Source organism: Urocampus carinirostris, chromosome 1, assembly GCF_059441175.1.
Source record: "Urocampus carinirostris isolate Australia breed hairy pipefish chromosome 1, RoL_Ucar_1.0, whole genome shotgun sequence".
Lineage (NCBI taxonomy): Eukaryota > Metazoa > Chordata > Actinopteri > Syngnathiformes > Syngnathidae > Urocampus > Urocampus carinirostris.
Genome location: NC_142349.1, coordinates 4,201,205 through 4,229,192, shown reverse-complemented (window position 1 = coordinate 4,229,192; position 27,988 = coordinate 4,201,205). Strand labels below are relative to the sequence as shown.

At 39.4% G+C, this 27,988-nt stretch overlaps 1 protein-coding gene across 1 annotated transcript; it reads right to left on the bottom strand.

The window, feature by feature from the left end:
* Positions 1–344: 344 nt before the first annotated feature.
* On the bottom strand, positions 345–27,988 carry rab2a (RAB2A, member RAS oncogene family). The gene is made up of 8 exons (XM_088343310.1): positions 27,762–27,988; positions 26,240–26,311; positions 22,032–22,099; positions 18,325–18,407; positions 15,873–15,965; positions 15,197–15,308; positions 7,874–7,942; positions 345–2,487 (listed from the first exon to the last, which is right to left on the bottom strand). Exons 1-8 carry the CDS (start codon positions 27,805–27,807, stop codon positions 2,392–2,394), a joined length of 639 nt encoding a protein of 212 aa, XP_088199436.1. The 5' UTR covers positions 27,808–27,988; the 3' UTR covers positions 345–2,391.

Genomic DNA, 27,988 nt, shown 5'->3' with positions numbered 1-27,988 from the left:
TTGCGGAACACATATTGAGTTTGCAACCTCTGACCTTAGTACAATTAGAAATTAGAAACATCTACATTTCTTTACAAGCAATGATATTAATGAAGCAATCGCAATCTCATTTTAACTACAATTTAGGGACCCATTTTATTGTCACGAGCATGAAATGTGGTTAAGCCTTGACTCTTGACAGAGGGCACCAAAATAGTCACATTTCTGCCATTAAGCGATGCAAAAACAAACATCAATAGAATTAATGTGATGATTCAATAGAGTTAGTGACTTAGACAGTGAGAACCACACAGCAACAGTAGAAAACTTGTTTCCCCCCATCTCGACATTGTAAAAGTGACACATTTGGTTGTTTACCAGTTTTAATATAGTTTATTGTGATAGCATTTTTTTTTTTCAATTAATTTTCATTTTCTTTCCAAAGAACAAACACAACAAAGTTTTAGGGCAAGAGAAGCAGGATGATGACGGTTGAGAGGGAAAGAAGATACAGATAATATAGATCAATCCATAAATAGATGCATCAGGTTTGGCAAGATCCTCCCCCTGTAACCACTGTGAGTCTGTTTGTACACGCTCAATATGTCGTCTGAATATACCAAAATTTACCACCAAAACTCCTCACAACTATACAGTAATTAAAACATTGCCTAGACAATTCAACCATACATACGCTTTTACATGTTTGCAGGGTGAAAAGAATTCGATGAGGACTTAAATCAAACATCCCACTACTCATAATGTGTGCTGAGAGCAATACATCAGTTTTATCTTACAATTAGGTGGTTACGCCTTTATGCAGCTAATCTATTATAGCAACAGTCTAAACTTCTCAAGGGGGTGGAGTTAAGGCAGACAGCTGATCCTGATGTCACCTCATAATGGATTTTTTTTAATCTTTCCACTCTATTGAACAAAACACAGGTAAACATGCTGTTTTGGCAATGAAAAAAATAAAACATGGACTAATGTTACTACAGAGTTAATAGGAATAGCAAGGGGCGGTAGAGATGCATGAGGAAATATCAACAGAGATTCGTAAACAATGATCAAAATAATAAAATGATGCCCATTACATTGCAAAGCAAAGCAAAGAGTCAATGCAACAGTCATTGATTAACCTCTAAACAACACACCAGATATCTGTCAACTCTTTTATGGTCAAAATAAAGAAACTAAAGAAAAACAACTTTTATGAGTCAAAGCTTGGTTAAAAGGGAGATACCTTGACGTTTGAGTCGATTCTCCACCAGAGACAGCGCATGATCATTTTAAGTCGTTTATCATTCACACTTGCCATAAATAAGGAAAAAAAAAAAGACCACAAGCCCAAATTAACAGAGTTGGTAAGCATTAAGGCTTAATTAGGAATTGATGGTCTACTTCATTTTTCTTCCAAGTCTTGTTAGGAACAAGTGGTCTTTACGGGCTAAGTTTAATGTTGAACAGCCAGATAAGCTACATAAATCTAAAGAGCCATATATATACACAATACACACAAAAAAAAAAGCGCCGGATAAATACAGTTAAAGTTTCCTTTTTTGATTCTTAACTTCATTCTATCTGACAGCCATTTCTGTCAACATCCCCCTGACATTTTTTCTCACTTTAATTTCTTACCAATCCGAAAAGACTCATTCTCACACTGGACAGTTTGGTCTTTTATTCTCTCCTTAGGGTGATTTAAAACAGCTACACAGTTGTTTAGTGTTCATTAAATACATTTCACCTCCAAGTTGACATCAAAACATAGAAAAAAGGGGAAAAGAAATCTTTTTAGGAGCAGAAGGTAGCGACTTCAAAGATCGACTACATTGGAATGCCTATATCATCCCTATACACGCAGACGAAGCATGTACAAACGTGCCTCGCTACCATTGTGCCGCATGGCTAACTTTTAAAACGTGTGGAGGTGTGTGTGTGCAGACATTAGTTTTTATTTTTTTCATACAGTCAGTCCACTGGTATTTTTTTTTCTCTCCACCCAAAAATGTGTCCATGAATGGACACATTTAAAACCACCATCACAAATACAGCTCATTATCATGATCCTCTTCCCCTGGGAGTCAATCACAAGAGAAATACATTTAAAACCAATTCATGTTCCTGAGGAAAACTTTAGAATTTAGTGAAGCTGTAACCATTCTGGTAAGGTTCAAGCTCATTGGTTGCTATTAGACACACATGTCTGACTCTGCAAAACAAATGTGATCTGAGAAGGAGAAAAAAGAAAGCAAGGAAGACACTGAGGATGGATGGACGACAGGATGGAGAGCGACAGGTGAACAAACTGTTACTGAGCCTGCACAGTTCTGCAGAAACGCAAGAGGGGGGGGCGCAAGGACCCAGGGTTGTTAAAGGAGGAGGATGAAGAGGTCTGGTTTGGGGGCTTTAGCAGCAGCCACCTCCAGCATGTTGGCCTCCCTGGCTACCAGGCAGTGTCGAGTTGGTGGTAGGGTGCTGAGGTCCAATCTTTATACCATTAGCCTAAATGGAGACAGTGACAAAGAAAATAACATCGCATTAAAACAGTTATACGTTTATCAGTGTGGAAAATTTTCAAACAGTGCAGCATAATGGAGATTTGTATTTAGCAAATGGGTAAGCGAAGATAAGCATAGCATAATTGTTGGAGAATGGACACAGCCGGTAAAAAAAGCAGTTTGGAAAATGAATAAGATTTGTCATCTGAATCAGGCATGTCAAACATATGGCCCATTGAATGATTCAATCTGGTGCACCATACATTTCTGAGTATGTCAAAAAAGAGGAGAATCTCAAGGTCATTTTTTCAGGGGTTAAGATTTTTTTTAAATAAATGCCAACCAAATAGGATCTACGGATGGTAGAGGACAGTGTAAAGTTTGCATAGTGTATTGGGTTGAAACAGTTCCGCCCAACCCTGCCGCTCACCCACTCAAATTGTTCTGTGTAATTGGGAAGAGTAATTACATTTAGTTGTGTGGGTTTTTTTAATCAAAGTTTCTCAACAGTGAACATAAAATATTTTAATGCGCTTCAATATAAAGGATTGTTGGCGATGTGCAGCCAAAACCGGGTCTGTTGGTGCGACACCATGACTGTGAACTGACAAAAGTAGCTTTGGCTAAGCACACACCAAACCAGACACTGAGCTTAGCAGAACTGGAACGCTGCTGTGGAATTTGGAAGTAGCAATTCATCACAGAGCCATATGTACTCATTAAAAGGGCCATATATCGCTCACGAGCCATACGTACTCATGAGAAGAGCCATATATTGCTCTGGAGAGATATGTACGCATGAAAAAAGCCATAGGTTCCCGACACCTGATGTTAAGTATGTTACTCATATAGGAAGAATAAAAACGCGTAATGCGTAGTTCATTCGGCCCACCCCAGAAAAGTTACACATGACTTGTGGATTTACACTCATTATTATTGTTGTTGATATTATAAATTGTTCTTCTCATTATTGTTATTATTATTTAGGAAAAAGCACAAACATGTCGATTCCCGCCTTTGGGCCGGGCTGTAAAAATATTGTCAAACAATAAACCGGTCTGTGGTACAGAAAAGAATGCGGACAACTGTTTTAGATCACTGCATAGGAGCAACAGGTGCTGCAGGGGAAACACCAGCTCTCAATGAGCCGATGAGAAATAAATGGCACTAATCAAAAGGCAACCTTGGAGAGCCAGCGAGAACCAGGTGGGTGGATGGCCGAGACACATATTGTAGCTCTTTCAAGTCTCGCTCTCATTTGTCCAATTGAAGCCCCCCTTCCGCCAACCATTCATGTGCCTACTTTCCCTGTGTGTGGCGGCTGGCTCGCACGCTCCTTCTGTGTATATTTATCTCCCTCCTTTCTAGTGTAACTTACCCTCCTTCATTCAGTAGCAGTCGTGCCTCTGGGAAACACTGTATGCCTTTAAATCACGTTTATTGAGCTCAAGCCATGTGTGCGTGAGTGTTTTCTCGTAGCGGCTGCCAACATTTCTGGTGGGGCTTCCCTCACTCTCTGACTCTCTCGTTTTTTTTCTCACTCTCTCAGCCAGTCAGCTGATGTGGTTTGGCCGGCATGCCTGCCTTCATTCCAATTTGCTGTTCCTAACAAAGCCACTTATGGCTGGCTAACTGACTAACACTTTGATTTACTGGTTGGCTCATTGGGACTATTTGGACATGGACACAGAATGGCACATATTTTGTGTTTGGTTACAACATATTCTGCCTACATCAGGCATGTCAAACTGTTCGGCTCCGGGGCCGGATTCTGACTTCCTGTTCTCAGGCGAAGCAATTCAGTTAAAGAATGTCAACTTGAGATTTTTAACCTACCATAGCATTTGCAGTATTATGCTTTATAATTCAGCCTACTTTAGTTTAGCTTACCCTACATATCATAATGATAGATGACGTGGGATCTTTTCTAAGCATAACACATTTATTCACAAACAATGGCAAAAATAATGATTTTTATGTTTGGCATTGATTGTGTTAGCTAGTGGATTATAACATTTGAGCTAATGCTGTTTTACACCTGAACCAACTACCATGCTATACAAACATTTTACAAGGTACCGTATTTTCCGCACTATAAGGCGCACCTAAAAGCCTTTATTTTTTTCAAAAGCTGACCATGCGCCTTATAATACAGTGCACCTTATTTATGGATCAACATTAAGTTTTCCAACTAACTTGCAGCCGCCGACTAGATTTTCCCCCGAACGCCAAGTAGTACGCGGTGGATGCTGGGATTTATTTACCGGCGTTTCATTGGCTAACCAATGTGTCAATCATCATTTGAATTGATCTTTATTGGCTAAAGTTATTCGGAGGTCAAGAGGCGGATCCTTTTTATCATTTACAGACTGCCATTGGCTCAAACGGCAAACAAAGCCTGCAATTGGCCGAAAAAGACGTGTCAATCATCAGTTGAAACGATCACTATTAGCTAAAGTTATTCGGAGGTCAAGAGGCGGATCCTTTTTATAATTTACAGGCTGCCATTGGCTTAAACAGCGAAACAAAGCCTGAGATTGGCCAAAAATACGTATGCGTATAGCATGTGGCTGACGGCATAGAGAAAGCATTTTTTTCTATTCTGTATTTGTAAATATTGTATTCTCCTGGATTTACTACCCTCACGGATATAAGAGGACATTGCCTGCACATTATTATGAACACAACGACTTCGGTGAGCTACTCCGGCTTTCTATATTATCCCTGTATCTTGTTTCAGACTGAACTCGATGTTTCTGTGATAAGCGGTGCAGATAATGGATGGAATGGAGTGTCTATTTTTAAATTCAACTCAATTCCAAGTGTTTATTGTCATATGCACAGTAAAGTTGCGAGCGAAAAAGAAAATAGATACGAAGGAATGGTTATCATTTATTGAATCCCAAGACTTTAACCTTCCGAATGATGGAACGATGCATTTGAGTGACATCTTACGGACACCGCATCCGCACGTGTTCTCGACACGTATTTGCGTCTTTGCAAGCTTTGGGAATGTTAAGGGGGTAATAAGTTGGACTGAACTATCTGACTGTTTTGTCCACGTTCCCATTGTAGCGCCTTATAATCCGGTGCGTCTTATGTATGTCAAAAATAAGACCAAAAACTATTTTTTCGGGGTACGCCCTATAACCCGGTGCGCCTTATAGTGCGTAAAATACGGTAGTTAAAATCAATAGAAAATAAATAAATACAAAGTTAAGCTTTAGCACTGCATGGGCAAAAACATTACACTACGTCAGATGAAACAGTTAAGCTGTACTGTATGTCTTTGTGGCCCTCTAGTGATCAGAGGGAGATTTGGGTTTGCATTAATCTGAAAAAAAACATTACTTTTGATAGAAATGACTGAGGCAGTGTTTCTCAACTGGTGTCATGACCCAAAAGAGGAGCGCAGGCCTTTTCCTTCACAAAATGATGGAGGTTCAATAAAGCCCCAGCGTTTAATATTTGACAACTAGATGGCACTGTGTTGTCTGGTACGATCGAGGGCCAGTAATGAACGGCAGAGCGTGCCAGGTTGCCAAATAACAACGCCAATTACGATCCAGGGATTCCATGGTGAAAAAGATTTTCACATTTTTTAAATCATAGAAAATGACCTATGATTTTTATGAAAATGAACTCATTGTTATTAACAGTAAGCTTTTAAACCATTTTATACATATTATCATATTTCTGAAATTTTGCTATCTGAATTTAAAAAAGCTGGTGGGCCGCATATAGCCCAGTGGCCGCGGTTTGACATATAAAGTAATACAGATACATGGGTCACCACGAAGCGAGAAAATGTCACCAAAAAAAAAAAAAAAAAACAGGCTAGGAGTGAGGAATGACCTTTTGTAACCATAACCTTCACCTCCAACACAATGATACACGTTTTGACATGCAGCACAGAAATATTTCACGACTACAACAATAAAATCTTTTATCGGCTGTTACCTTTTGACATGTAAAGGCTTGCCAGGGTATTTTGTGCAGATTTTTTAAATATTCCTTGATTACCCATACCAACATTCTTGTCTGGACAACAATTTCCATAACAAAGATAACCATCTGTTTGAGATGATGCTAAACCAGCCTGCTGGCTCTCTGGTTGAATGTTTGTTTTCTTGTGAATGACTACAGCCTTGTTGGTGTGAGGAATTTATGAGCTGGCAAACCGCAGCAAGAGAGAAATCTCAAGAATTAAGTCAATAAAATTGTAATAGAGAAAGAAAAAGGCAGAACTTCAGGGGTTGTTTTGGCATGCACAAAGTCTAGGAAGTTTTATTCGAGAAGAATCACTTTAAAACAAATGGCCCGCGAGCCAAATGTGGTCTGCCACATCCTTTTATGTGGCCCGCCACATCCTTTTATGTGGCCCATGGACAAGAGAAAAATGAGCATTGACTCAATGACTTACAGTTTTAAAAATGTTCAAATAATGTTGCCAACACCAGGCCACTCTTGAAGCACCCACTGTATTTACTAACTGCAGTTAATCAACCAGAGACCCTTTTGTTGTTTTACCCAAGTCTCAGATGTGGTATTTAAGGCAATACAAAATATACAGGGCAGCACAGCGGCGCAGTGGTTAGCGCATGTGCGGCACAGTTCTGAGATCGTGGGAACCTCCTGCGTGGGTTCAAATCCAGCTGTGCGGAGTTTGTATGTTCTCCCCGTGCTTGCGTGGGTTTCCTTCGGGCACTCCGGTTTCCTCCCACATTCCAAAGACATAAATTTCAGGTGGATTGGCTGGTCCAAATTGTCCCTAGGTGTGAATGCGCGAGCGAGTTGTCTGTCCCTGTGTGCCCTGCGATTGGCTGGCAACCAGTTCAGGGTGTCCCCTGCCCACTGCCCAATGATTGCTGGCACCCCCGCGACCCTACTGAGGAGAAGCGGTGCAGCTAATGAGATGAGACAAAATATACAACATTTTAAAAATAGCACCTGGGTCTTTGTAGAGGTTTACAGAAGCTTTAGCTTCTGTCTAGATATGAAATCTAACAGTAAAGTACCTATGTTCAGGTAAACATTTTCAGAAGAAAATAGAATACAAACACTCATTTAAATGATTGATTTAATGATTTAAAAATCTTTCCGCTTTTTATTTTTGTCACATTTTTGTGCATGAGTTTCCACAAGTCAAATAAAGTAGTGGGAATCAATTATATTATTGTTTTGCTTTGTTTTACAAATGGTCCGCATTTTTGTACAGTTGATAAACACTACAAGAATTGAAATCTTAGTGAAGATTTTTATAATCAAATTTTGCTGGATCATAAGTTAATCGTGAGCCCCGAGAAAAAATGAATTTGACACCCTTGCTTTAAAAGGAAGGGAAAAAATAAAAAGACAACAACAACAAAATGGTGGCCAAAGCATCTCACCTCATTGTTGATATCAAAAACACCCTCTTGGATCTTCTCATAAATCTCCTTGGCTGTGTTGATGAAAGCCTGAAGTAGAGACAGAACACAAAGAATTAACTGAAGACCTTTTGTACGACAGATGCTATAATGTGAAATCTAAGGGGCTCAGTCAATGTACTCAAGCCCAAATGCCCCTAACCACTGTTTTCAAGGCTAAATTCCGTGCGATTACGAAAAAAAAGAAGAAAATTGAGAGGCAAAAATCACATATCTGTGAGAACGGAAATTTTGGGAACAATAATACATTGGATTGGAGGAAAATAAAATAGACTCAATCGTGCAACATTGGGCTTTTATTGAACAGAAATTATAAGAAAAAAAAATTGTCACACTGTCTTCCCATCTGACCAAAAGATCCTTGCTCTAAATTAATTACTAGTACCTTGACTTAACCTGGTAACTTGTAGGTATTAAAATGAAATGATCGAAATAATGAACACCACTACCAAGTCAACATTGACTATATTTTAAAAGAGACATTGCCTGTTATTTAGTGCCTTCTTGTGGTTAAAAAAACACATTCAAAAAACAATATTAATTTCAATAATGAGCAAAAATAAAGTAGTACCACTTCCTAAGAGCGTAATTTGTTCCAGGATTGTGCTCATCAATGAAATTGCTCATGTAACAGGCAATGTTTCCCAAAATGAAATTTCTCCCCTGCTCCCATCCTTCCAGAAGCATCCATGTGAACAGCTATAAATACATCTTTCCGATTACTAAAACACATTTAAATAGTAACAATACATAAAAAGTACTTTAATAAGAAATAGGATAATAACAAAATAAAATGCGAGGTTTTTACGAGCGCCATAACAAATGTGTGCGCGTGCTGCCTTTGACACTGTGGACGATAATATCTTACTAGACCGGTTGGAAAAATGGACTGGTCTCTCAGGAACTGTCCTCTTATGGTTCAGATCTTACCTCTCAGATAGGACGCACTGTGTGAAATATGGTGAAATGACATCTGAGCCCTTTAATGTTACCTGTGGTGTTCTGCAGGGTTCAGTACTTGGCCCCCTTCTTTTTAGCATTTACATGCTTACAATAGGTGATATTATTCGCAAGTATAATATCAGTTTCCATTAAGACGCAGATGACACCAGACTACATCTTCCAATAGAGAAATCTGCCACATTAAACTATGGAAATTTGGAGGCCTGCCTCACTGAGATAAAATGACGGATGTCACTCAACTTCTTGCACCATAACTCTAAAAAGACCGAAATGTCAGTTATTGGTCCATCTAAATATAACATATTTACTGTTTTTTCCAGACTATAAAAGTGATTGTAAGGCACACCTTTAAAATATTCCTTGTATTAATGTATTCTCTGGTAAAATAATTAAAATGTTTCACTTATCAAAATGATCTAGAAAACACATATTTCAGATGATTGTCCTAATTTTAATGATTGTTTTTTTTTATAATTCAGTAAATTTTTATTTTACAGATAAAATAACAAAACTGATAATTAGATATTATGTTTTTGATGTATTAATATTTAAAATAAGCTAAAGTATCTATCTAAAGTAATTTTGCCAGTTTTAAGGATTATTTTCCAGATTATTTTTACTATTTCATTTTCCTCAAGCTGAGGTTTTTGACTTTTTCCTTGCCCTCATGTAGGTTTTAGATCAGGGGATGGTGTAATAATAGTCAGTGGTTTGCGGTAGTCTGTGCAGCCCTTTGAGATTCCTGGTGATTAAGGGCTTTACAAATAAACATGACGTGACTTGATCCATAGTTATGTTGGTTTGAATACTATCGTTACAGATCAGGGGATGCTTGCCTGTGCAGCCCTTTGAGACTTTTTGTGATTAAGGGCTTCACAAATAAATATGACATGACATCATTATCATGACAGGGAAGTAGTAACATTTGATCTGTATTAAAATTATTTTCATAAATTAGGCAGTCCAGTCAACTTTAATCATATAGCGCACTCAAAAACATGCCTTTAACTTTTGTTGTATATTACATCTCTTCTTGTCTTTTACAAGTGAGGTCTGAAGCTAATTCTTGTTAGCCTACCAAGGCTACTTCATTCAACGGGTAGTGCTAGGGACATTTCAAAACCAAGTAAAAGTTATTAACGAGCGATTTCATGCGAGGTCCAACTGGGTTGCTTGATAACCATTGCAAAGCAATATCAAAGTAGAAAAACCTGTGTCACACTTGTTTTAGAACAGAGGTCTCAAACTTGCAGCCCATTCGTGGCCCTCAAAATGATAGATTGTGACCCCCGTCATAATACGAAAGCCTAATGTTAGTCAGCCCGCACAATATGATATGGATGCTACATTTGTGCTAATTAGTGAGACAACCATCAAAATGTACACGCGAATGTTTGAGAGGTGTAATTCCACCCAGGAATATAATTGGCTAGCTACATCCTGCTTTGACTAATGGCAGTGCGTACACTTCACAGACATTAAATTTCAACGGACTAGCTGATTCCAGGAATCCTTTTTTGCAAAACGGATCGCAGTATATTTTATCTAAGTTGAAATGTGGAATGAGGGGCAGCTGGGGAGTGGAAATAGATGGACAATGCTGTTGAACTGAAGCTCAAACAACATTGGATGTATCTTACATGTAACTTTTTTCATTTTGTGAAGGAAAAGGCCTGCACTCATCTTTTGGGTCAAGACACCAGTTTCTGCCTTTGAAAACCAAATGCGTCCCAACCACACTCAGACCCTAGTTTCTTCAGCCCCCAAGTCAATTGAGCTTGAGACCCCGGTTTCTAAGGTAAACAACGATGGAAATGGCATTCCCACTGAATTAATAACTTCCCTTCAATTATTGTGTAACAAACCTGAATGGAAATCACTAATAATCGTACATATATTGCCACACCATTCACCAAAATGTAAAGCAATTTGTAATCCTGGTAAAAAAAATGTAAAATTTAAAAACGAACAAAAAAGAAAGAGAAAAATGGGAAAAAAAGACAAAAAGTCAAACTCAAGAAAAAAAGGAGAATGAATTCCTTTCTTTTCTAACTTTCTTTTTCTCCATTTTTCTTTTTTGCTTTCTTTTCATTCACATTTTCCTTCTTTTCCTCTTTTTTTATTGTTTCTACTTTCCTATTTCTGACTCCTTTTTAAGAAATGAATGGCCCAAACTCACCCAGATCCTAGCTTCAGCGGCCCCCAACTCAATTGAGTTTGAGACCCTTGCTGTCGAACACAGGTCAGGTTTAAATAACTCACTGGCTAAGTGTGGCTGTTTTCATGAGTATCTTTGGATCGGTGATAAAATTCACTTGAACACATTTAGCATGGAGGGTAACAGTTTGGGGCGGTGCGGCAGCGGTGTGGTTAGCGCATGTGCAACACAGTTCTGAGATTATGAGATCGAACCCTCCTGTATGGAATTATCATGTTCTCCCTGTGCATGCGTGGGGTTCCTTCGGGCACTCAGTTTTCCTCCTACATTCCAAAAACATGCATATCAGGTTAATTGGCCGGTCCAAATTGTCCCTAGGTGTGAATGAGCGAGTGAGTTGTCTGTCTCTATGTCTCAATATGTTTGGTCTCTATGTGCCCAGCGACTGACTGGCAACCGGCTCAGGGTGTCCTGCGCCGAATAATCAACAATAAAAAAATAGGATTTTTAAATTAAATATATGTAAATTTCAAATATGTCGAGGATTCACATCAATTAAACAAAAAGGAGGACAAATAATGGGAAATTTGTATTTCTCTTACATAGTGGAATCCCCCACTTAGGTCGCCGCCATGTTTGTCTGCCACGCTGTGCTATGTGCCACTGGCCCTCGCTAACACCAGACAACACAGTGCCATCTGGTGGTCTTATATTTCACATTAGGTCCGTAAGTATGTGTTAACAATGCCCAACGGAGTTCAAATAGCTTTTATAATTTTTTTCCTCACTGCACTTATCTGCTTTTATCTTGCTTTTAGCAACACTGTTTGGGACACACAACACATTAGGTAAGAGAAAAATGGGTAGGTGAGGGGGAGGTTGGAGAGTGCTATGCTCGTCATTTCAGTTGTTTGTTAGTGGAGCAGAAAAATGGTAAAATAAAAGGCCTATTTCAAGTACTGACTAAAAGCCAACCCAAACCCCCAAAAAGTATGTTCAAGCACTTCTAATAAATCTATGTGCTTGCACGTGAGACATGAGAAGCGTGACAGAGATGGCAATGATGACTTAAGCCAAAAGATGGCGTCAGCGAGTAGAAAAGTTCCAAGTTCCGTACAGCACCTTTAAGTAACTGGAGACACATTTTGTGGAAATGTGCACAAGAGCCACAAATGTTCGGTGTGGCTCTAAAAAAAAAGTCTATAGATTTGACTTCCATGGCATTTTGAGTTAAAAAGGTTCCCCAAACCTCGCAATAGAGCTAACTTTACCATCAAAAAGTGGACATAGCTCACCGCTTCTTAAGCGGGGCTTTTGGGTAAAGACATACTATATTGTTAACTTCTGGGACCCTGTAAAAATAAACTAAAGGTGTCCATTGGGTGCACTGGTGCACGCCTGTTCACTTTTGTCCTCTTTTCATGCTTCGACTACCATGACTTTTTTTCAGATGCATTGTAAAGATGAGCTGGATAAAGAGATAAGAGGTGCAGAAGGATAAATTGATTTTTGTTAAGGATGTAGTGAAAGATGAGAGGACTTTACAATGTCAAACAGGAGGATGAGAAATCAAGAAGCAAAAGAGAAGGAAAATGGACAGAGAGGAGAGGATGCATCCAGAAATGTCTCCTTCCATCAATCAGCGTCCACCCACAGTCTGATGGCAAACCCCGGACAACCATTGGCTGTCCCGCAGTGGGCAGGGGGCAGAGGGAGGCGGGGTGAAGGCTATGAATATTTATGAACTTTAACTGGCTAATACACTGCTGGAAGAGGGGTTGGTGGCTACAAGGGAAGAAGGGGGAGGATGAGACTTGAAGGAGAGAAAGACATGAATGGTGGGATGGGCAGAGAGGAGGGGTTGCTTGATGACGGGCAAAAGGAAAAAAATGGGTAACTTGGGGTTGCAAGGGGGAGGGGGATAAAGAGGAAATGATGGACATCAGCAGATGAGGAGGGAGGGAGCGAGTGCAGATGAAGAGCGCCGAGAAGAGGAGCGGTATCAGGAGGATTCAAAGGACACTAATGAGACAAATTAATCATACCACACACAGGCAGATAGCACACCCTTCTTCTCATTTTAACCCCTGAGAGCACTACTCGACAGTGTACATACGAGAGCAAGAGGGTGCGAAAGAGCGAGAGAGAATAGGGTTAAAGCAGAAAAATCAATAGAAACACACACATAAGCCTGGGGCTGAGATGCTATGGAGTATAGGATGGAATTATTTATGTGATTGGATAAGTGAGAAAGGGGTCCCAGAAGACAACACTGCATTCATTACTCACAACACCAGAGGTGCGTCAAAGAGACAGAGCAGGAAGCTAACCGTGCGCCATCATGCAGGAGAGATGCAGTACAGCAGGGCCACTGATGAGGAGATTGCAGCTCATTGTAATGAAGTTCAAATTCTGGAGTACGACTGTGACAATTTAAAAAGTAAGTTTGCCATGAAGTATACCATAACCAGGGGTCGGGGAGCTTTTTGACTTAAAGAGCCATGAAAGCAAAATATTTTGACATGTTTTTGAGAGCCACACCATATATTTAAAGACAAAATTCAAAAAAACTACCAACCCCCGCCCCCCTTCAGACAAAAGCCCATTTCATCACACTTTGTAATGTTAGATGATTCGATAAAATCTATGGAATAATAATAAAATTGCCATAAACCACTAAAAAATTGTTGCTTTCCCAGTTACTTAAGATTGTTGAGTCATTTTGAACATTATTTCTGTCCTAAATAACGGTTTCAAAACAAGGTGCGAGCAAAGTTGTATAAAAATCTCACAAAACGAGTAGGATGCAGAAGTATTTTGGAAAGTGCCAATTGTTTGCAGAGATCCGCCCACCCCTACTGCTCACCAACTCAAACTTCCCTGGGTGCTAGACTGGCATTTTTGATCGTTTACAGTTTGTTACGTGGGTTTTCATCATAAAGTGTCTCAAGTGTGAACATAGTTTGTTTAATAAGGTTCCATATAAAGGATTCATTAGAAACATACAGCCAAAACGGGGTCTGTTGGTGTAACACCGTGAGTAAAAACTGTTGTTGGAACTTTGCCCCATGTATTCTGGACCAAATAAGTTATTTTCTGTGTTGCTTAAATATGGAAAGTCGCAGAGAAAATGACCATGTCCCCTAATTTGACTCCGATGTACTCATGAAAGGGCCATATCAAGTTTACGAGCGATGTGTTCCCGACCCAGCAGTTTGCCACCCCCTGCAACATCACTTATTCAAAATTTAGCGCAGAATTAAGTAAAAAATTTTTGAGGTAGAATTAAGTTACATTTTGCATACAACATAACTAAATACGGTTTTCAATAACACTGGACTGATAAAAATTATTATGTGGATTTGATTTTTTGACAAGATTTACAAATAAAACACAAACTTCAGAGGTTTTGGGTTGGGTCTTTAAAAATATCACATTTAAATTACAGTATATGACATTTCTTAGGTTATGATTCTGTTTGATCTTTACATTTTGGTTGTATGTGTCGGGGGCCGATCTCCTACATACGCAGTATTTAAACTCTTAATTTTTATGCCTTTACCTGAATACTTTGGTCAGCAATGGGTTTATATCTTTATAAACTCCGACAGTATGTAACTTGTCCCCATATTGGAGGGGTGTCAAAAGTCAAATGAACGGCGGGCCCAAATGTATTTTTTTGCTACAAGCAAAGGACTGCACAGAGGGAATGTTCAATGTAGATGTTTAAAAGACACATATAGCCTAGAGAACCTAATTGAATCTTCGAAAAATGATTAATATATTCCATTATGGACAAAAATATCATTTTTAAACATGGCATTAAAATGTATTTGCAAATTACTTCAACAACTAACTTCTATGCAGCCTAAAATCCAAGCAAAATGTTGTTTTTAGGAAACCGGCAGTAGATAGCCAATTATATTGATTGGCAAGTGTACATCAAACTCATGTTTTTCCTCTTAGTCTATCTCTCGGGAGTGAGTGCAGAGTGCCGCTGCATTGTGGGAAATGTAGTACTTGTGTGTGTGCGTGCGTGCGTGTGAACTGTGAGGTGGAAAGGCTATACAATATTTATTCATTATGCTGCTGGACGATATGACATAACTTGTTGTTTAAGTTAAAGTTTGATTAGAATCATATGTGTTCGAGTGCTTGGCTACCTCCTCCACATTTGAGGCAGTCTTGGCTGAGGTCTCCATAAATATGAGGCCGTGTTCTCTGGCAAATGCTTCTCCTTCCTCCTTCTTCACCTCTCTCCTTGACTCCAGGTCACTGAAACACACAACAAAAAACAATGATTTAATAAGTCAGATGAGAAAGATGAACCAGGCAGTCAATAGCCATTACAAATTTTAACACGTGCACAATGTCTTCTTTTAGTCCCAAATTTATAATATTTGGTTTCTTTTTTGGTCTCATTTCTTCCAGCAATAACCACTAACCTTTGTATGTGAAACCAAGCAGCACAAATAGTTTATCATTTTAATGCTGCAATAGGTGAGTGACAAGCTGAGGTTTGTCCAACTTCCCCTTTTCCATGTGTTTAGAAAGAATATCAAGCAAAGCACAACACCACTGTTTGCTATTGCATTGACATAAATCTTGCAAAATAGCATTACTTAATGTACAAAGGTTAGCCAACAGTGTTGTAAAAAAAAAAAAAAAAAAAGTACTTTATTTCACTTAAAAAAAACTATTTGCAATGAGTCTCAGTGGTCAACTTAACGAGATGACCTATCAAACACCTTATATAAACATAAAGCCAATATAGAGAGTTCAGAAAAGAGCTATGAAAAAATATTGCAAACATGCACATGAGATCTTACAAAAACGAACCTTTTGTTGCCAATGAGCATAATGACCATATTGGAGTTAGAATGTTGGCGAGCATCCTCTAACCAGGTTGTCAAGTGGTTAAATGTATCCCTCCTGAAATCAAAAATTGGAACATGACAGTATGTAACGAAAGTTAGAACATCCAGACAACGTTTAGAAGAGTCAAAGTGACCTTCCAGAGTTAACACTGAAATCATTTATAAAATTGTGCCATTCTTGGCTATTGTAAAGAGTTAAAAGTATTCCCCAAAAGATTTTTTTTCAGACACAGAATGTGTAGTGTTCCTTCCCACAATTGTGCAAATATCTTGCAAAACATTTCTCATGCGGGGGGACTCGAGAAATATAGTCCCAAAGTTGACCCATCTGGCTGGTGCTGTGGTGTCATTTTAGGAACACAACACATCCAAAATGGCCAATTGTCATTGACACAATATGTGAGGCGAGCTCCAAACCAGACAGCAGTTGCAGTGAACAGCAATAGCATACTGCTTACTACTGCTTAGAGGTACGCGATCATTGCTTTTCGTTTGAGTATTTTGCAGCGCGTGTCACTGTTGGTATAACTTTGTCCGTCTAGCTCCCCATTGACATCGGGGCGGCAGAGGGCTTTCCTGTTTTGCTTGCTCCTGGTTAGCGCTCATTGACTGCCCACCACGTGTTGTTTGGCCAGGTAGCCTGGCATTAGCACCAGTTTTGCAGTGTCAGTCTATTTATTCCCAACCGGCTTCGTGTTTATCGCCATTGTCTCTTTTGGTTGTTGGTTCCAGGTTAGCCTGGCTACTCACCCCATCTTCATTGATCGGCTATCCTGGCGTCAGCTTTGGTTTTGCCTAGTTTATTCTCGGCTGTTTTACTCAAGGCTAACACATCAACCTTCCTTTTAGTCATCATCCTTCCGATCTCCTCTTTCTTCCTTGCAGTCGCTTTACTTCCAAATCCTCTCACATTTAGTGACCTTATAACTAGGGTTTGCGAGACCTTTCGGTCTCCCACCCTCTTTCTTTGCTTTGCTGTCTCTTAGGGAGTAGTGATAAAGAGGAGAGGATCCCCAGTCCCCTCGCTCCCTCCACTTTAGTCGCCTCTTACGATACGCAGCGGACCAAGGTGGAAGAATTCTTACCTCTCACGAGGAGAGGGGCCCCTCACCAATGGGGAAATCAATGGAAGGAGACAAAGAGGAAGGCCGCGATTGACGTGGATGGATGGTGTTATGAGTGCACTGCATGAAATAGGTCTAAATCTAGTGAAAGCAAGAGCTAATGTTGGTGATAGGGATGAGTGGAGAGGTGTTGTAAAAGGATAGTGGGGTGTTTGGGCGCATTCTGAGGGATGGGCAGGGCACCTGTATGATTCGGCAGGGGTAAACCAGTGAAAGCTGTCGGGCCCTGCTGTTGAACAGAAGAGTGTGTTGGGTCACCCTGACCTGAGTGACATGGCCGCTTTCTTGTGTCCTGTTTCATCTGGAGGGACGAAATCATGACCAACTTAGGTGTCGAGGTGCCTAACTTGTTTGGGTTGGCCATTGTCCAAAAATATTTGTGTGTTTTTTTTCTCTTTTATCTTTGTATGTGTTTGTCTTGCTGTCGGTCACCCTTCATGAGGGAGATGACGTAGGTAGGTAGGTAGGTAGATAGATAGATAGAATTCTCAGCTTGCTTCGTGTTTGTTGCTAAAGCCAAATGCTTCTTTTCATTGTTGGTTCCCAGTTACTCTGGCTGCTTAGTGTGTGTTTTTTGGTTGGCCAGCCCCCTGTAAGATCGCCAAGGTTGTGGCTGCCTTTGGTTGATTGTTCCTGGTTAGCGACTCTCCGTGTGTTTGTTTTAAGTTACGGTTAGCCCCCTTTAGCTGCTCACCCTCATCTTGTACTCTTGTTGCATCCACCTGCGACACAACTCATAGGCACCAAGACTACCAAAACCTCGCTTAAAACACACTTTAACCTCTTTGACTAATTAACACATAAAACAATAAGGCGACTGGCTTGCTAGGGTGCTGGTTTTCCTTCGATGACGGCACAGCTCAGGATGACAAAGACAGGACATGCCATCTTCAAAATGCATTCTTTGAGAATAGAATAAAACTTACTGATATTATATATATATATATATATATATATATATATATATATATATATATATATATATATATATATATATATATATATATATATATATAAAATGCAAAATACCTGTGATATTTCCTTACATTTTGAATTTGAGATTAGCTTTAAAATTGATACAAGTGCAAGTCAAGTCATTTTTATTTGTATAGCCCTAAATCACGAAGAGTCTCAAAGGGCTTCACAGATCATTACACTATATTACACAGACTATTTTTCAGAATATTATCATACATTCCCCTGCTCTGGAACTGACGAAAATAGTAGGTTATTCATATGCTATAGAGTAGAAGTGAGTTTTAAGTTTTAAGTGCAGAAACTAACACTTACCTTGTGATGTCATAGACCAGCAGTGCCCCTGCAGCTCCTCTGTAGTAAGACCTGGTGATGGACCGGAATGACTCCTGACCAGCCTGGAGAGAAAAATACATGTATTCATAGATAAAACTTGCATTCCCAGATAATCAAACAGAGGGAAATAAAGACAGTGACTGACTGTACAGTACTGGTAGGGCTGAAATTTGAAATTGAAGTCCATCGATTGTTCTCAGCTCAGGGATGCTGCTGGAAAAGTGAATTTCCCTTCGGGGATGAATAAAGTATCTATCTATCTATCTATCTATCTATCAATTCAAATTTTAAGGGAAACTTCCATTGTGAGTTATAAAAAAAGATGCTGGTGCAAGGATATTGAGATTTTGGTTAGCTGCAGAGCATACAGGACATGATACTTTCTGTAGCTGGATACAACAGTCCCCTCTTACTTGCTCCCGAAATCATAATCTCATCAAAAATTAAAAATTTGACTTTTACAAGAAATATTTCCCTACTGCCATTTGTGTTTTCACTAGTAACGCGTGTTCATTTAACCCCCCCTTATAGTATTTCCACTTTATTGTCTCACCTTCACCGTCTATTCATTACCTCACTCAGCATTTCATTTTCTCCCCACATTTCTCCGCCCATCAGCAAGAGTTCCTACCAACCCCCAAGCCATGTCTATTCATGCCCTGTCTCCATTCACAACACAGTCACAATGTTTTCTCTGTCTCATCTGGGCAGCAGACACAAACAAAATTCAGTCAGTGCCACCAGCTGCAGCTCGGCACAGTGTAGAGTTCAGCTGTTACACCAAACAAGCAGTGGGTGAATCAATCCCACAACCAGCTATTTAATGTTATCAACCTATCGGGTGGTAAAGAAGGCAATCGATGGTCGAACTGAACAACTAAAAATCAAACCTAACAATAATAGTCATCCAGGAAACAGTCATTATGCAAGAACGGCTTAAAAACTGTCAAGTAAGTGGAGTGCTATAATGTTAATGGGGTGTTACGATGTCCAAATCTTATCTTTGGAAAAACAGAACACGTAAAAGACAATTGATGTGTTTCAACGAGTCTTGGTAAACATTAAGGTGGCTAAAAGGGTGTCACCACGACTGTCATCATTGGCTTTCTGCTCCACAGCAAGTCTTTCACAGTTAGGCAACGTTTGCAATAGAGTTCAGTCGTCCCCTTCTGGTCATATGGTGCACTACATCTAAAAACTACAACGGAAACACTGCGAATTTTAAAAACTCATTAAAAAATATTGACATTAAAGTATTAAAAATTACCTCCAAATATATTAAATTAATAAAGGATTTGGATAGCACTTTTAGGGCAACAAATCGCAACAGTCCAATATGAAAACATTTTAATTTACAACAAGAATACCCCTTTCCCACACAACATTCAAAATATTATTTATATATTTAATCAAATTTTAATCATTTGTAATCAAAGCAAAATATTGAAGATTCAAAAAAAAAAAGAAAAAGAAAATCTATGTTCTGTAATAAAACAAGTGGGTCAAAAATTTGACTTATGTAAAGTCACGAATGTGAAGTCTCAAAATGCAAAAGAATGCACCCCTCCCCGCCAAGTTTCACGTATTATTAGTACTTCATAGAGGTCGTAACATTTGTAACACGTTTTAAATATTAAAGCCCAACGCAACAACTTTCAATTTCAGCTAGTTTTGACACCACCGCACGGACAGAAGTGGCAGAGTTGGACGCAGTCGGGATTTTTCAAATTTTTGCGTCGATTAAAAAAAGCAAACGACAGAAGCCTCACGTCCTGAACAATGTTTCAATAAACTAATTGTATAGTAAATAGTTATTTCAATTTCTGACCAGAAGTGTTTAGGGAATATAAATTAAGAGTTTGATTCTTTATGAAAAGTGATCACATTTTATAAAATGTGTAGAGCCTGCCTGTCTAAATGGATATTTGTATTAATATTTACCTGTATATTTTGCAACTATTTAACACATTTTTAAAGAGGGAGTGCGTCATTCGAGGTGTCCTTAAAAAGTTTAAAGTAGAATATTTTCTCTACTCAGTATGTGTTAATTATGCCCAACTGAGTTGAAAGACTTTACATGTTTTCTTCCACTATGCCTTTCTGCTTTTATCTTACTTTTAGCAATGCAATGTGGGAGGCACAATACATAAGAAAGCAGGAAAGGGGCATGGGTCATTTTATAGTGAATTTATGCTTTTAATTGCAGTTTTTTGTTAGTGTAGCATGAAAACGGTAAAAGAAAAGGCTTGTTTCAAATACAGTTTATTTATTAGTACAAAACAATACAGGTTACTTATACAAGCCTTAAACATACTTATATAAACCTTAAACATACATTCCATACAAAATATAGCACTGAAACAACGAACAAATTCAACTTACGATCGACGGGAACTTGTTCGTAAGTAGGACAGCGTCTGTAAATGTTTTTGAGGAATGAGCTCACTGACCCTGCAATCATGACTAAGCCAGGAGACCACAGCAGATAGTAATCCGAGTTTCAAATTCCTGACAGAACTTTTAACATCCAAAGACCCGAGCTTCTTGTTTGATGAGAATTTATGTCCATGCATGTGGGCGCCAGGTCCTGGGACAGGGTTTGGGAGCTTATGGCTTGCAAGCCATTTGTGGCTCATTTCATGAGTACATACGGCTTGGAGCTAAATTTTGACCAGAGCACGTACTACTGTAGTGACCTAAGTCAAAGGGTTAGATCCTAATTTTGGTACATGCGAAAGCAAGGCAACACTGAGAGAATATGGTTCAGTCCAGGATATATAGGGCATGTTCTTAACTACAGTTTACAGTCAGGGTGTCAACCAACTTACCCTGTTTTGGTGGTAGGTCGCTAATAAAAAATTTAAATGGGAGCTCATTATTATATGTATGCTCACTGTTGAGATACATTATGATGAAAATCCACAAAATAAACTGTTAACAGGCGAAAACACAAGCAAACCATTCAGAGCAATTTGATTGGGTGAGCGGTAGAGGTAGGCAGATCTCTGAAAACAGCGCAAAGAACTCTCTTTGTTCTCTCTCTCAGTGTAGTCTGCACCAAAGGTAAATACTACGACATTTTTCTCGTTTGGGGTATTTTGTGACATTTTTATAAAAATACTTTGCTTGCACCGTGTTTTGAAAGCTTTACTCGCGAAAAAAATGACGGTCAAAATGAGCTTCAATAAGCAACTAAGGGGGGGGGGGGGGGGTTTAAGTGGTCTATTATTGATATGGGACACAGGCTGTAGCATTATTATTTCATAGATTTGATCAAATCATCAAATGAAACACAGTGAAATAGAATATGCTAAAGAATTAGCTTCTGTCTTGAGAGCAGGTTTGGCAGTTTTGTTGAATTTGGTCTTAAAATATATGATGAGGTGCTCTCAAAATTTTTTGGGGAATATTTCTGCTTTTATGGGCTCTTTGGATGAAAACAGTATCCAACCCCTGTCCTAAGAGGTCAAATTTTAGGTGCAGCATCTGTAGTTACAAGCAACAGAAGGCAATATAGTCCATCAACTGCGAGTGCATTTCAGACATGTTTTTATTATAAAACATATATAATTAACCTCCATACAAGTTTGAAATATAAGTGAATAGTCCCGAAATAAGCAACAGCAAATACGATTGTAATGTCAAAAAAAACAGATCTTGATACTTTTGAGTAGCGTGTACATTACCGTATCCCAGATCTGAAGTTTGATCTGTTTGCCATCTATAGTGATCATCCTCGCTCCAAACTCTACCCCTGGATTGAAGAGAGAAAAACAGGAGTTTGAAAAATTGCTCTAATCAGTCGTGTCCCTCTTGGTCCAGTTTGGACTAACATTAGTCACGCTACGTCACATTCCACAGAGTGCATGAGTTGAACATGTGAATGCAGCTACGAGTCAGAAACCCTCAGGTTTATTATTCTGTTTAGAAATGTGTAAGGTTTGTCTCTGATGGTTCTCTTGTGTATTCATTTTCAGGTTTGACAAGTCTTCAAAGATGAACAGCTTTAGCTTGTGAATAACATGGGGGAGCAACAGTAACAGACTTTGCTAACCAAAAGATATATATTTTTCAAATCACTTTGCTATCAGGGCAGCACGGCGACGCAGTGGTTAGCGCGTGTGCGGCACAGTTCTGAGATCGTGGGAACCTGCTGCGTGGGTTCAAATCCAGCTACGGGCCTTACTGTGCGGAGTTTGTATGTTCTCCCCGTGCTTGCGTGGGTTTCCTCCGGGCACTCCGGTTTCCTCCCACATTCCAAAGACATGCATTTCAGGTGGATTGGCCGGTCCAAATTGTCCCTAGGTGTGAATGAGCGAGCGAGTTGTCTGTCCCTGTGTGCCCTGCGATTGGCTGGCAACCAGTTCAGGGTGTCCCCTGCCCACTGCCCGATGATTGCTGGGATGGGCTCCAGCACCCCCGCGACCCTACTATGGATAAGCGGTGCAGTTAATGAGATGAGACTTTGTTTTCAAGAAGTGGTCATTCAGTGTGCCTCTTACCTTGATGATTTTTGTCCAGGAGAGCCGTGATATACTTAAATATGTTTAGTCATGCTAATATGTTGGTGCACAAGTGGTTGCCAAAAGAATTTGACAGTGTTACTGCTAAATAGGACAAATATAATGTGTTCTTTACATGCCTTTTTAATTACTTATGTTGTCATTATATTAGTATTATGTTATTACCAATGTTTGAGTAACGAGTTACACGTGAACGCGTTTTAGGAACACAATTACTTTTCTCTATAATGAGTACTGTATTGGGTTATTAATCAAATTTGGTTACACGAATAAGTGTTATATCACGTCACATTACTACCTCATTCCATTAGCAACACAACGAGCAATGCTACATTGGAGCATGGTGGGCATGTTTATATATTCCTACTAAATCGACTGAATACAGTTACATTTCTCCCTCCTGATAGTTTTCCTATTGTTTCTATTCACATCTAAGACATATTTAAAACTATAAAATAAAACAATGAAATCAAAGGGTCAGTTTTTATGTTCATAATTGGTTGTGTGTCATCAGTAGCAAATGGTAGGGGGCGCATTGCTTATACAGGAACAACAAAAGAAATGGGGCAAACGTGAGCACAGAATTCATGGTAAAAGTGTGTTGGATTATGGTCTTTGTTTGTAAAATACATTTTCCTCCAGTCGTGGTGTATTGCAAAAAGAGAAATTACCCTAAAAAAGAAGAAGGAAATGTTCCAGTAGGTTGAAGACAAAAGAAATAATGGATATGGAGTGTCTCAGAGGTTTGTTTGCAAGCTCTTAGGATCTCACAAATAGATAAATATGAAAGTGTCACTGCTTCCACAATTGGTGTACATGTTTTAGTCTAATTCTTTTATTATGTGGCTATTCTTAAGCAGTTTTAGCGGGTCGGCTTCTGTGTGAGTTTATACGGTAAATTGTAACTAGATCGTTACTTTCAAAATGATACGTTACTTTTGGGTGTCAGTGGAAACACGTTGGGAGAGGAATGGTCGCCGCCAGGCTGTATTTACCCAAGACACACCACAGGAAATGGTGCCCCTTCAACCGTAGTGGTTAAGGGATCCACCCACCCCGTCCACCCGATCCATAGGGTAACACAATTACTTTTTAAATGAAGTGACTGTAACTAATTACTTTTTTTAGTAACACGCCCAACACTGGGCGAAAAAATATCTATTATCCCCAAATGCATATTACTATGAGAGGGGGGTCGGCAGAGTCCATTTGCGTTGGCCTGGCTGTTCTTTTTTGCTGTTATGTTCACCAAAAAGTGAGCTGCACTCGTGCTGCCACGATCCATTATTCCTGATTGCATGTTGCTGCGAGCAATGCCCAGCAGAGCGAGCTCTTCTCAGGCCTTATCCTCGATAACTGCGATAAATGAGGGATTACAATATTTGAAACTCTTAGCTGCAGTGTAATTTTAAACAGACATACTAATTGAAAAAACAAAATATGTCACTCCCTAAATGCTATCATATAGTGAACACCAGACTTACCAATTCAAACGAGTACCTGTGTTAGATATAAACATACACAGCATTGTGATGCCTGTTTAGCCTTGTGTATGACTAATGAGGAAACAGGAAACAACCGTGTCTAATGTAAAGCTTTACAAGCCAGTGGAAATGTCATTTCCTTGTATCCATAGCAACTATTTGGCGTAAAAGGTTGGTGTGAACAGTTACAGCTATTCCATATACATTTAGTTGATAAAAATGTTTATTTGCTTAAATGAACGAATTAGCGATTACTTGACCCAAGTCAGTATCTGAATCGACCTTGGTGTAGGCCAGGGGTCGGGAACCTTTTTGACTCAAAGAGCCATAAAAGCAAAAAATATTAATTTTATTTTGGGAAAGAGCCACACCATATATTATGAGACAAATTTACTAAATTGCTAAACCCGCGCCCCAGACAAAAGCTTAGTCTTCAGCACATTTATTTTTGATGATTTGATAAAAATTATGAAAAGAGAATAATGCCAGAGCCCTTGTCCCAAAATCAACAAACATACCACTTTAAACTTGTCTCTTTCTTGCAATTACTCAAGATCGGTTAAACTCCTTTTGACCCTTTTTTTCATACATATTGGTTTCAAAACCAGATGCAAGCAGTTATTGTGTAAAAACGTCACAACATTCTGCAAATAGGGAGCCTGATGAGCTCACTTTTGGCGCAGACGGCGTAGGGAGAGAGATGGGAGGGAGTGCTTGCACATTTTGCATAGCTCCACCCATCCCTCCCACTCACCCAATCAAATGACTAAGTTCTCTTCCGATGTTTTGGCGTATTTACAGTTTTGTGGATTCATCATAAGGTATCTGAACACTGAACACAGATTATATAGTGAACTTTTTTATAAAGGATTCTTTAGCGTTGTACAGCCAAAACGAGTCCCCCCCCCCCCTTTTTTTTGTGTGACACCTTGACTGTAAATTGTAGTGAAAAACGTGCCCTATATATACTGCGAAGTAATTCCGCATTTTTGAGCTCTGGTTTGGCTTTGCGTATACCTGAAAAGGATAGGCTACTCAAGTTTTGAACAAGATGGAGAAATTTTGCACGCAATCAAATTTGTCTCTGAGCCACAGATACTCATAGAAAGAGCCATAGGTTCCCGACCCCTGGTGTAGGCCAAAATCTAAGTATTTGTACTGAATAGTTGTTCCATTGTAAGCAGTGAGATGCATTCCAAAATCTATTCTTAAATATTTACATTCTTACAGAAAACTGTAAAAGACTACCTGGAAAGTCTCACCGTAAATCAAATGAAGGTAATGTTTCATGTTGGTAATCTGTGGCTCTTTTGTTTTCAAATGGGTCCAGATCTCAGAATTAGAGAAAAATCACTGCATTTTTAGGCTTTTAAATAGTAAATAATGTATCGATTTCCGGGCAGCACGGCGGCGCAGTGGTTAGCGCTTGTGCGGCACAGTTCATGTCATGGGAACCTGTCGTGGGTTCAAATCCAGCTCCAGACTTCCTGTGCGGAGTTTGTATGTTCTCCCCGTGCTTGCGTGGGTTTCCTCCGGGCACTCCGGTTTCCTCCCACATTCCAAAAACATGCATTTCAGGTGAATTGGCCGGTCCAAATTGTCCCTAGGTGTGAATGAGCGAATGAGTTGTCTGTCCCTGTGTGCCCTGCGATTGGCTGGCAACCAGTTCAGGGTGTCCCCTGCCCACTGCCCGGAGATGGCTGGGATGGGCTCCAGCCCCCCCGCGACCCTAATGAGGAAAAAGCGGTATGTCTAATGAGATGAGATGAGGTATCGATTTCCATCTAAAAACATTACTAGACTACAAACATAGCATAAGAGAAATCAGTTTAATTCCATCCATCAATTTGAAGTGTATACCGCTCTTCTTTACTGAGAATGTCTTACCAATGGTGAGGTCGTGAACAGGCTGAAACCTCTTGTCTGTGAACTGCAGTAATAGACATGACTTCCCAACACCTGAAAAGACACATGCATAGTGATAATTAATATTTTTCACAAATATTTTGGTTTCAAGAGTCTTAAAAACCATAAAATAAGCATTGTACTATGTCATTTATTTATAATGTTTGATTTCCCCATAATAGCGTGAATGATCAGATATGAACATTTAATTAAAAAAGCATACTGCTAAAAAAAGCAAACTTTATTATTATTATTATTAATTGGGACAAAACAGACACTCTATTTAGTTGCATCATACTGTATATTGTTGACTTTAAGTGAGTCTCATCTCGATGAGTCTGATGAAGATCTCAAATTCAGGCTACCTCCAGATAAACTTTCCTTCACTTTTAGGCATGATGCTCATATTCGTTGATGGAATAAAGATGTTTTATTATAAATTAACATTAAGAATGATATTGACCAAAGACACATCTGGCAGATAATTTAGTAAAACAAGAAACTTTTGTAGTTTTACAAAAGAGACAAAAGAACCCAAAAGCTGTTTTCTTTGGAAAATTAAAACTTAAAGAGCAACATTATGTTCAAGAAAATAACAGCTAAATGATGCGAAAGAGCTTTAATTTAATTGCTGTAATAATTTTGCAGAGCAGCTTTATCAAACAAAACAAGATATTAAGTACTCTGGTTCCACCTACTGATATGGATTAATGCAAGTTACTCTGCTGATTCCTGGAAAAATGATACTACATAAATACATGCTTTCATGCAAAGGAACAATTGGGTAAAATTCTGCAGCACACAAGTGCACACACAGGTAGAAAAAAACACGGGTTTAATTGACCAGTGTTTATATTTTGACATCTGCTAGGATTAGGATGAAAATCCACCTGCTTTTACCAACTCACACGAAGGCAGGCAACTGCACAGATGCAAACATAAATCATTGCTCTGCCAGGTAGATCTTGATCCACAACTTGATCATCGTAAACAAAATAGGAATAGCAACCTATCTACGCCATTTCGGGTGGCTCATCTTTCGGAACTGGCCTCCAGCGCAATCTCGATTGTTTTTTTAGAAGCATGTCAACCAAGTTTGCACTTCGATTGCACTCTATTCCTAATGCTTGTTTACGGAAAAAAATAGCCTCTTGCGTAATATCTGGTTAAACTCCAAACGCTGGTGAGATAGCTCCCTTTGCTAGCTGCTAGCATGCTAACACCCCCACCCTGGTCCCGAGGCCCGTATTATTTCGGGGAGTGTAATCAGCTATCACCACATATGTAACTGACAGCGATGAACATGTGTTCATTTATTTAACGAGTGTTTTCCCAAAACAGTATTGTGTGATGCGACACCAGCGTAGAAGAGTAACTGTCATCCCTCTTCTGCGACTCCGCTTTTACCACGTCATTGAGCAGCCAACACTGCGGAAATGGACCGATAGCAACATGCTAACAGTTAGCTGACGGCTAACACCTAGTCTCGTTTGTGGCAGCTTACCCGTGTCTCCGATGATGATGTATTTGAAGAGGTAAGCGTATGCCATGGCGCTCAATTTGCGCAGTCAGCTGTCCTGGCTATCACGCGTTGGTAAAGCCGAGTGAAAACTGTGTGGAAAGCTGGATTTTAGGCGTGTTAGCCTGTTTTTTTCTGTGTCGGCGCCGAGGAAGGAACAATAAACAGCCAGAGCCTGAGCTCTACGTCAGCAGGCCCACCCTCGCCACGCT

Coding starts and splice junctions, on each gene's coding strand:
- rab2a (XM_088343310.1), bottom strand. CDS start 27,807: ATGGCATACGCTTACCTCTTCAAATACATCATCATCGGAGACACGG. Junction 15,966..18,324: donor CTGGTCTATGACATCACAAG/GTAAGTGTTAGT, acceptor TTTTGATTTCAG/GAGGGATACATTTAACCACT. Junction 7,943..15,196: donor CTGCCTCAAATGTGGAGGAG/GTAGCCAAGCAC, acceptor TCTCTACTTCAG/GCTTTCATCAACACAGCCAA.